This window comes from Stomoxys calcitrans, chromosome 4 (assembly GCF_963082655.1).
Source record: "Stomoxys calcitrans chromosome 4, idStoCalc2.1, whole genome shotgun sequence".
NCBI classification, from domain to species: Eukaryota; Metazoa; Arthropoda; class Insecta; order Diptera; family Muscidae; genus Stomoxys; species Stomoxys calcitrans.
In genome coordinates this window covers 162,705,952-162,715,449 of record NC_081555.1, presented here as the reverse complement: position 1 = coordinate 162,715,449, position 9,498 = coordinate 162,705,952, and the positions used below count along the sequence as shown (strand labels likewise).

Sequence of the window (9,498 nt, the reverse complement as noted above, 5' to 3'; positions counted from 1 at the left end):
ATCGGGTTATGGACCGATTTGGACCGTACTTGACACGGTCGTTGAAAGTCGTAACAGACCACTATGTGTAAAATTTCACCCAAATCTGACAACAATAGTGCCTTTCAGGGGCTAAAGAGGTCAAATCAGGAGATCGGTTTTATGGGAGCTATATCAGAACCGTACTTGGCACGATTTTTAATAGTTGGGGCTCCCAGGAGCTCAAGATGTAAAATCGGGTGTTGGCTTATAAGTGTATGCTATATTAAGTTATAGACTGATTTGGACCGTACTTGACACGGTCGTCATTGCAAAAACACTACGTGCGAAATTTCAGCCAAATCGGATAACAATTGCAGTTTCTAGGCGATCAAGAAGTGAAATTGAAGGACTACTTTATATGGGAGCTATATCCAAATCTAAACCGACATGGGCCATTTGCAATCCCCAAAGTCCTGCATCAATAAGAAATCTTTGTGCAAAATTTCGATTGAGTAGCTTTACACGTTTTTAAATTGGGAACAATTTAATTTTATTTCGATTATTTTTGTTGTGTTACACCGTGACAAAGCTCAATTCTTTGCATTCAGCAATTGATTCCATATCCATTGATTCCCAGTAGTGGTTGTCATATAAATACACCAACACAGCATCGTTTTCCATGCAAGAGACTATCATGTTTTTGATGTAGAATGTCCTTAGAATTTGTACTATTTCCATTTTCACCGCTTTCGAATATTTTCACTAAAATTGTATTGAAACTTTTTATTTATTTGTTCAACAAATATTTTATAATGGCGTCAATATTTTATATACAAATTTCAACAACCATGATATAATTACCAGATAGTGTACCGTAAACAGCTGAGTACACTTTTTTCTCGCGAAATGCACTCCCTATCAACGAGTTTTGGTTGTGTGTTATAGTTAAGAACCATACAATACACAAACAACGAAAAATGGCGTGAACTTGTAACATACAGAAAATCAGAGTTTTGACAGATAGTGCACACAATATATTGTTGTTGGGTAACTGCCACTACCTGCAAATGAATAGCTGTTGTCAACATCCAAGATAAATACACATATGTACTTTATGGGGTCTTCGATCAATATTTCGAGGTATTACAAATGGAATGTTGAAGTTTTTCCGTATAGGATCACACAACTTATGGCGGAGGGTTTAAAAATGTAACATAAACTTTTCATGCTAAGATTTTTACCATTCATTAAAATGACAAAGCTCAATTCTATTAGCATACCCAAAATCAGAGTTGCACTGATCACTGATTTTGACAGATAGTGTACTCAATATTTTGTTGTTGGGCAATTGCCACTAACTGTAAATTAACCTTTAATTTTTTTTGATACGCACATTCAAGTTTGCATAAGTCCTGCGCGAAGAATGTAACTCCACCTTCAGGATTTAAGATTTTTAATTCATATTTTGCTGTCGAACTCGTATCACCAGGATTCACTATTGGTGAATCCTGTCGTATCACCTGAAAAAAATAAAACTTTTAGTAGAGGAGGCCGTAACTGCTTTCAATTCAAAACCTAGTTGCATTCGATAAATGTTAAGCCCCCTTGCTTACTTGGTTAATACGCTTAGCACACTTCAAAGTTGAAAGAGTTAAAACTAGTCGGCGTTGATCAAATTCTTAAATTGTCAAAGTTGACTAAATGTCAAAATTTAGCTTCAGCTTGTAAAACAATTAACAGATATATTTCCACTTTTCCAAAAATAAACTAACAAATTTATTTTGAAAATATCTAAAACAAGATTTGTGCTAATGCACAATCTTTTAGGTAAAGTCCAAGGCGAATTAAAGGCAAAAATAGGTAAATTTCTTGGCAGCTGCGTTGCAAGACCCCCTTTCGCTGTGGTGGTGGTAGAGTGAAAATTTTTATTTTAACAACGTTGCTAAAGTTTGAGGCGAAATAACAGCAAATAGCTTCCAAAATGTCCAATGGCAATCGAGGACCTGGACCAATACCAAACCGCTGGTTACATTGCCCTCGAAAAAGCGAAGGGATTATTGTGGGAAAGTTTATAGCGTTTAAAACGCCACTTAGTGCAGCTTTCGATGACCAAATGCCCGATGATTGCTTATTTTATCCAGAAATGATATTTGGCTATTGCAAGTCTATCAAATTAAAGCTGGGTTTGTGGATTGACTTGACCAATACCAAGAGATTCTATGACAGTGCTGTGGTTAAATCCAAGGACACGCAGTATGTTAAGCTACAATGTCGAGGGCACGGTGAAACACCATCACCGGAACAAACACAGTCATTCATTGAAATTGTGGATAATTTCATAAACGAGCGACCAAGTGATCTAATTGGGGTGCATTGCACACATGGTTTTAATAGAACGGGTTTCCTAATTGCTTCCTATTTGGTGGAACGTTTTGATTTCTCGGTCGAAGCAGCTTTGGCAACATTTGCCAAATTTCGACCTCCAGGCATATACAAGGCGGACTATATTAGAGAGCTGTACAGGCGTTTTGACGATGAGGATGATGCACCACCTGCCCCGGAGTTACCTGGTTGGTGTCTGGAATTCGATGATTCAGATAGAGGTCCTCAAAAGAGGAAATACGAAGAAAGTGCACACTCTTCAAATTCTCAACAAGCTATGGCGGCTCGCTCACAAACACATTCCAATGGTAGTTTAGGCCTCATAGAAACACTTGATGATCCGGAGGATGAAGCACAAGAAGACGAAGGCGAAGCGAATGAAGGCAATGAGGCAGAGGATGGTGGTGCCCCCAATGGCAAACCACGCAAGAAGAGGCGTCGTGAGATGATCATCAAAAATGCTAAATTTATGGAGGGCGTGCCGGGAGTTACTCTAGTAACAGATCAGCCGCGTCTGGGAGATATACAGCAAAAAGTGCAGGATATGTGTGGCTGGAATAAAAGTGGCTTTCCTGGCTGCCAGCCGGTATCTATGGATTGCGAAAACATGAAGAGATTACATGAAATACCATATCGAGTCTCTTGGAAGGCAGATGGTACCAGGTTGGTGGTATTAATGTTTCAATGGGAGCGATTTCGAAATAACAATTGTTGCTTTTTCTTACAGATATATGATGTTAATTAATAAACGTGACGAGATATATTTCATAGATCGCAACAACTCATGCTTCCAGGTGGAGAATATAACGTTTGTAAAATACAACAACCTACATGAACATTTGGAGGACACTCTACTGGATGGAGTAAGTTATGCTTTTTGGCCTTTAAAAAGTTTTTGCGTCCTTATATAACTGTGGTGGATTTTATTTTTCTATTTGCAGGAAATGGTTTTGGATAAATACCAAGGGCAACACATACCACGCTACCTCATCTATGACATTATTAAAATCGGCAGCCGTGAGATAGGGAAAGAGCACTTCTATCCCAATCGCTTGCAATGCATTGACATGGAAGTTATAAGTCCCCGTCATAAGGCCATAGAAAAAGGTATCATAGATCGTCCTTCGGAGCCGTTCAGTTTGCGCAAAAAAGACTTTTGGGACATAAGACAATCAGCCTCATTGCTGGGCGAAAAATTTGCCAAAAGCCTGCTGCACGAACCGGACGGCCTTATATTTCAGCCCTCGGAGCAAGCCTACACCGCAGGTGTATGCAAGGATGTTTTCAAGTGGAAACCTTTGAATATGAATTCGGTTGATTTTCGTTTGAAAGTGGGCGAGGAGTCTGGACAAGGGTAAATTATTCGTTTGGTTTCACCGTAAACACACATTCAATCTCCTTGTTTGCTTTCTTCCTTTATACAGTATACTACCACGCAAAATTTGTCTACTCTATGTTGGTGGTCATGAACCTCCATTTGCCCAAATGAAATACACCAAAGCCATTAAGGCTCAAAATTTAGATAATAAAATTGTAGAGTGTACTGTAAATGCGCAAGGGCAATGGGAACTAATGCGTGAACGTACCGACAAAACTTTGCCCAATAGTTTTAATACTGCCAAATGTAAGTGTGTTGGGGAAGATTATTGAAAAAACAAGTCATTGATAAAAAAACCCCGTTTTGATTCTTTAGCCGTTATAGATAGCATACGAACCCCAGTCACCAAGGAGATATTGTTGAGTTTCATAGATGCCAATGGTTTCCGTAATGATCATGACATGATGCCACCTCCACGTAGCAATAACAATCATCATATGCATGCCCAAAGACAACATGCAACACAGCAACAAAGGCATAATCCACATAATCATCATCAACAGCAACAAATTCAGCAACAGCAAATTAGACTGCCTCCCAATTAGATCTAAGGGATTTTAAACTTTGTATCTCACTGGGGCGACAACCAACCACTTCATAGCACACATAAAAATTATTAGATGTTTTTTTATTTTAAATTATTGACTGTAACAAATGGAAATTATCATGGGCAAGCGAAACTTCCAACTCTCATGTTCCATATAAGATGAATGAGAATGTTTGTCTATTTAGTAAGCTGCTGCTTTAATGTAATGAACAAATGCAGCATTGACATTGCTCGGCATTTGTGCTTACAAAACAAAATGTTTATTTTGTATTTTCATTGTTTTTTTATCATGAACACAATCAAATATAAATAATGAAAGAAAAAACCATAAGTTTTAATTACCAACTTATAAAGAAAATTAAGCTAAAAATTCTATTTCAAAGCCACATGTCCTTAAGTCATCTCAGTATGCTGCCATTTTTTATAAGCTCTTCTGTCGTCACCAACCCTATGTTCTTTAAGCACACCAAAGCGGCTGCCTGCTCTGCTTGCTTTTTATTTTTCTGCCAAAATGTTGAGCGATATCGTTTGTCATCGAATGTACATATGGAACGAAATAGCTTGTCTTTGCCCTCGGTAACATAAGTAGGTGGTAACTTATCATTCTTGTTGGCAAACACATAGAGCTGTGTTTTGGGGAAATGATCGGTTTCTATGGACACAGCGAGAGAATATTAAAAAAACAATGAGATTTATTTTAAAGTATACTTACTTATATTGTAGTTACATCTTAGAAAGGCTACATTCTCCTCTATAATATCCTTTTCATCATCCTCCACAGATTCATCTGTTTTGGCTTTTTTAGCTGCTACTTCTAATATATCGGAATCAGGTACTTGTCCAGGTACAACTTGTCGTCTACCCATATTGCCTTTATTGTGTAATTCCAACTCTTTTTGACGACAGTAATCACCCATGTTCCAAATGTCGCTGAAATGGTGGAAAACAGAATGAGTAAAAAAAACTTAAGAGAGTAAAAGGGGTTGACTTGAAAACTCTCAACGCAGACGCGTCTATCCAGCCGAGACTGAAATGTTTGCGTATGTAAAATAAGTTCAAGCCCCGTAGAGCGAACGAGAAGTTGGCCATGGTGAACTACTCTAAACCATCTTCTACCGACACCATTGGTTCGTATCATAAGAGGTCTGTTCGCGTAATTTTCCCTAAAAATTTGCAGGAGAGTAAGGGCAGCTGTTACTATTTTTGCTATTCTTTTTCCAGTAAGAATTTGCAGGAGAGTAAGAGCAGTCATTGCGCTCTTTTGCTATTTATTTAATTAATTAAGCAGGTGTTTTTCATAAAACAGCTGTTCGATGCTGCAAATTTCTGTTGGAAAAACAAATCTCCAATAGAAACTCTCAATTACCAAACACTCAAAATTTTGCTCCCTCTTACGCACTCTCCCGCTTCGATCATGCCCCTGAAATTGATATATAAATCGCTATAAAAAATTTCAAGATATCCGTTATCTTATCCTTATCCCTAGGATGCTCTCTAGAAGGGTGTGCGTGAGTTTTCGTGTCACGCGTGAGGTTTGAAATGTCTGACACGTTGCAATGCAAAGAGCAAGACCCATGATAAAACGAAAAGGTAGAATACTACAAACAACCCTGACTTTGACAGATAGTGCAGTCGATTTTTTGTTGTTGGGCGACTATAGACCGTAAGCTATACGACTCCTCGAGACGATTTTTAGAATCATTGTTTTGCTACAGAATTTGCCGAATGGTTGACGGGAGATTGGGTTGGTTTCATTCAGGGCAATTAGTCTCTCATCCGTCCTCAATACTCTGGAGAGACTACCTATCATTAGTATATGGTCGTCACTGGTATATGGTGGTCATCAAGCATACACTAAGTGTCTGTTGGTGACTCGCTGGACTATACCCTCACCGCGTGAGTTTCTCTCCCGTCCGCCTGGTTCCTAATTTGTTGTCCAGTACATTGGTTGGTTTGGTCAATTAGTTGGCGGTGCCCCAGATGATGTATTAGGAAGTTTGTGGGTGAACGGCTTCACTTTGACGATCCACTTATTCAAAGATGAGGCGTCGAAAACGTCATATGTACACACTTTACCACTTTAATTGAAAATAAAAATGTTTTCAATTAAAAAATTAATTAATTCTATTATTCTTTATTTACATCCTAATTTTTTTAATTACGATAGTGATTAAGATTTGAAAGTTTTCAACTATAAAAATTAATTGATTCAATCATTTTTTCAATTAAGTAATAACAGCCTTGACCACAAACTTTTTTTGGTCACTCGATTCATTCGCCAATATATTGAAAACAGCTGATTTTATGAAGGAAAAACAGCTGTTTTCATTGAATTGGCGAACAAATCAAGTGACAAAAAGAAAAAAATTTTGGTGATCTGGACAGTAAATCTTTCCATAATCTTTTAATTGAATCGGAAACTTTTTTAGATCCAACAGTAAGGTTTATGGTAAAACATATTCTAGATGTTTCTCTGTTGGGTTTACCTCCCCAATGTTTATAATTCATAAAGTTACATAAAAAAAAAATATGTTAATTGCTGTTAGTCTATGTCGGTAGCTAGACATAAACCCGCCTCGCTACTCTGCATGTTTACGGCGGTGGTTCTCAAAATGATCGCGGAGGTGCAGGGTAGAAGGGCCGAGATGATATCTAGTGCTAGAAACGCCCGCAAGAGACACTGAATGTCATGGTATTCCTTGTTGAAAAATTGTACGACGTTTTTTTGTAAAGGCTGGTGGTGTCCCATCTTTGTCTGGACTTTCTAAATGTAGACACGAATGTATCCCAATTGGATCCAGGAATTAGATGTAATCAGGTGGAGGTATTTGCAGTCCTGAAGCCACGGAAGAAGAAGCGGGAACGGTCCAGACGCTTGTTCTGGCATCTTGCTGCGTAAGGTCCAGCAACCTTCTTCGAATCATCAGGCTGTCAGGCTCTGCTTGGTGCACGCCCATCAAGAATTGACGGAAATCGAGGCGACAGACCAGCCGGCTGTTTATATACGCAAATTGCAGTACTGAATCAGTGAACCCCTCCCCTTTGTGAAAGGGGAGGGGAAAGGGTTGAGCACATTTTGTCATTGTCTTGCAATTGCGAGACAACACGTCTTTCCGTATCTACACTGGATACATACAGCCCTCTCATTCATTCTGGATTATTGCAAAGGCCGGAAGGACTGACTCTTGGAAACTCTAGTCGATGATAAATGTTCTACTGTTCCCCTAACTTGTTTGGTTTGCGTGCGCTGGTTTCTTCTCCCTTTCATTTTTATCTTTTCTTTTTTAGGTCAAACTTAATGAACCTAAGATTTCTAGTTGTTTTTGTTGTGGCAGTGTGGTTAACATTGAAGTTCCTAATGAAGTGGACGGACAGATAAAATGCCCCGAAAATTGAATAAGAGATTCAGTGGCGTCACTTGATTGTCAACACTAAGAAGTTGTTCCCTAAAGGCCAAAACAGAATGAGCACGTCGAGCTTTGTTTTTGAGTGTTTCGTCAAAAAATTCAACTCTGCAAACAAATTCCACAAAAGCAACAGGCAATAGTTAATTTTTAACTTTGAGGCCAGAAAACACTACTTCACGTTTGGCAACACAGAATGACACTCCCAGCACGTGATAGCTATAAGCAACAAACAGGCCTAGAAGAATAGCTGCGAGCTACCGGAATGCTCCATATGTGGAATCTCAGTGAGAGGCCGGGTGGCACCGGCTCTTACACAAATACTGAGTGCCTTTGATGTTCGATATGACAAGGCGAGTTATTGGCGCCTTTAAATAACAAATGGCCACCTTGTTCGGTCCTTTGGACCGAAACGAGCTTCCTCACACAGGAGCTTGAAGCTTGCTTGCTTGCTCACACAGAAAGCTAATCTTACAGCAACGACCTCAAAATCATATTTCCATATTTTAAGCTGTCGTTGGATACCAACTTTTATACTTACCACATGTGTTGCATTGTCTGAGATTGTAAAAACAGTTTTCCTCTCGGTGTTTCTTGCTGCTCCCTCATAATACTTTGTATGCCATATTTTGTATTATGCGGCGGATTGTCATAATCGACACTTAGTTTTAGATATTTACATATAAGATCATCCATAGGTAACAGACCTAAAAAGGTATAATTAAATGAAAATTTTCAACTAATACAATTTAGTATAATTTTATTTTACCTCCTTTTCTGAATATCGAAACATTCATCTGGGCAGCCCTTGCAACCATTATACTTGAAGCTCCACAAAGGTTGCGGAATTTTAAAATATCCTCATATTTTTCTATATCCCGCGAACCGCCATTACATATTACCGGTATGCTTACATGTTTGGCCACCTCCTTTATCACCTCCGGATGTGGATTATGTCTTGGCCGTTCATCACGTGTACGTGCATGTATTCCAATTGCAGCTATGCCAGTGCTAGTCAATTTTTTTACCAATTCTATTGTGTCCTCAACACTGGGTAATATTCTTATTTTGCATGTTACCGGTATGTCCAAATTGTCCACTAGGGTCTTCAAAATATGACATGCTTTATCTGGTTGAGCCAAGAGTGCAACTCCCATACCACCTTTTATGGAAAATTCTTTCGGACAACCCATGTTGATATCAAGGCCGGATATATCCTGCTGTATCTTTTTGCCAACTGCAAGAGCCCTATCAGCATCGGAGGTACCCATTTGTAGGACAAGTCGAGACTTTTCTAAGTTGCATGTGCGAAAACTGACTGTGCCATCCGAAGGGTCAACATAATCGATTGTACCCAAAATATCTGGAAATAAATGTGAGCAACGTAAAAAATTGTTACTAGTTGTAGACCAAGTAATGTTTACCATTTACATTTCGTACACATTTAACAAGTTTCAAATCTATGAGTTCCTCAGTGTAGACGATGTCCGCACCCATTTCTAATGCCAATAGCCGTGTGGGCAGCGTCCCCACTCTCACCATGGGCGCCAATATAATCTTGTTACGATAATCTAACCTATCGGCAGTCATTTTTTTGCAAATATTTATAAAAAACTTAAACAACATACAACTTTAGTATCTGAAAATCTTATGGAAAAGCCGCCGCGTGCAGAGAAAAACAATAACACGAGCATATGATAAGGGCCAGGGATGGAAAATATAAATTTTGAAATGGTACCAAAAAGATACTCATTGTACCAAAAGAGTAGATAATATGATTTAAAGCAAAAAAACTGATGATTTCATTCGGTAGGACATTCCCTTAT

At 38.7% G+C, this 9,498-nt stretch overlaps 2 protein-coding genes across 3 annotated transcripts; one reads left to right on the top strand and one right to left on the bottom strand.

Moving 5' to 3' along the window:
- The first annotated feature begins 1,655 nt into the window (after nucleotides 1-1,655).
- LOC106087451 (mRNA-capping enzyme) lies at nucleotides 1,656-4,337 on the top strand. The gene is made up of 5 exons (XM_013252507.2): nucleotides 1,656-3,006; nucleotides 3,071-3,206; nucleotides 3,285-3,697; nucleotides 3,768-3,967; nucleotides 4,037-4,337. Exons 1-5 carry the CDS (start codon nucleotides 1,943-1,945, stop codon nucleotides 4,264-4,266), a joined length of 2,043 nt encoding a protein of 680 aa, XP_013107961.1. The 5' UTR covers nucleotides 1,656-1,942; the 3' UTR covers nucleotides 4,267-4,337.
- A 152-nt stretch (nucleotides 4,338-4,489) lies between these two features.
- LOC106087461 (tRNA-dihydrouridine(20) synthase [NAD(P)+]-like) lies at nucleotides 4,490-9,346 on the bottom strand. Of its 2 annotated transcripts, none has more exons than XM_013252514.2 (5): nucleotides 9,097-9,346; nucleotides 8,442-9,035; nucleotides 8,214-8,379; nucleotides 4,981-5,198; nucleotides 4,490-4,920 (listed from the first exon to the last, which is right to left on the bottom strand). In XM_013252514.2, the coding sequence occupies exons 1-5, from the start codon at nucleotides 9,296-9,298 to the stop codon at nucleotides 4,667-4,669; spliced, it is 1,434 nt and encodes a 477-aa protein (XP_013107968.1). In that variant the 5' UTR covers nucleotides 9,299-9,346; the 3' UTR covers nucleotides 4,490-4,666. The 2 variants fall into 2 exon arrangements, with proteins under 2 accessions (XP_013107968.1, XP_013107972.1); XM_013252518.2 differs by having other exon boundaries at nucleotides 9,104-9,346.
- Between the last annotated feature and the right edge of the window lie 152 nt (nucleotides 9,347-9,498).

What these genes read in the sequence shown, in the direction of transcription:
- LOC106087461 (XM_013252514.2), bottom strand. Translation starts at nt 9,298, where the DNA reads ATGTTGTTTAAGTTTTTTATAAATATTTGCAAAAAAATGACTGCCGAT. An exon ending in TTCGATATTCAGAAAAGGAG is followed by an intron (nt 8,380 to 8,441) that starts GTAAAATAAAAT and finishes ATACCTTTTTAG; the next exon opens with GTCTGTTACCTATGGATGAT. An exon ending in CAGACAATGCAACACATGTG is followed by an intron (nt 5,199 to 8,213) that starts GTAAGTATAAAA and finishes CCACCATTTCAG; the next exon opens with CGACATTTGGAACATGGGTG.
- LOC106087451 (XM_013252507.2), top strand. Translation starts at nt 1,943, where the DNA reads ATGTCCAATGGCAATCGAGGACCTGGACCAATACCAAACCGCTGGTTA. An exon ending in AGGACACTCTACTGGATGGA is followed by an intron (nt 3,207 to 3,284) that starts GTAAGTTATGCT and finishes TTCTATTTGCAG; the next exon opens with GAAATGGTTTTGGATAAATA. An exon ending in GGCGAGGAGTCTGGACAAGG is followed by an intron (nt 3,698 to 3,767) that starts GTAAATTATTCG and finishes TCCTTTATACAG; the next exon opens with TATACTACCACGCAAAATTT.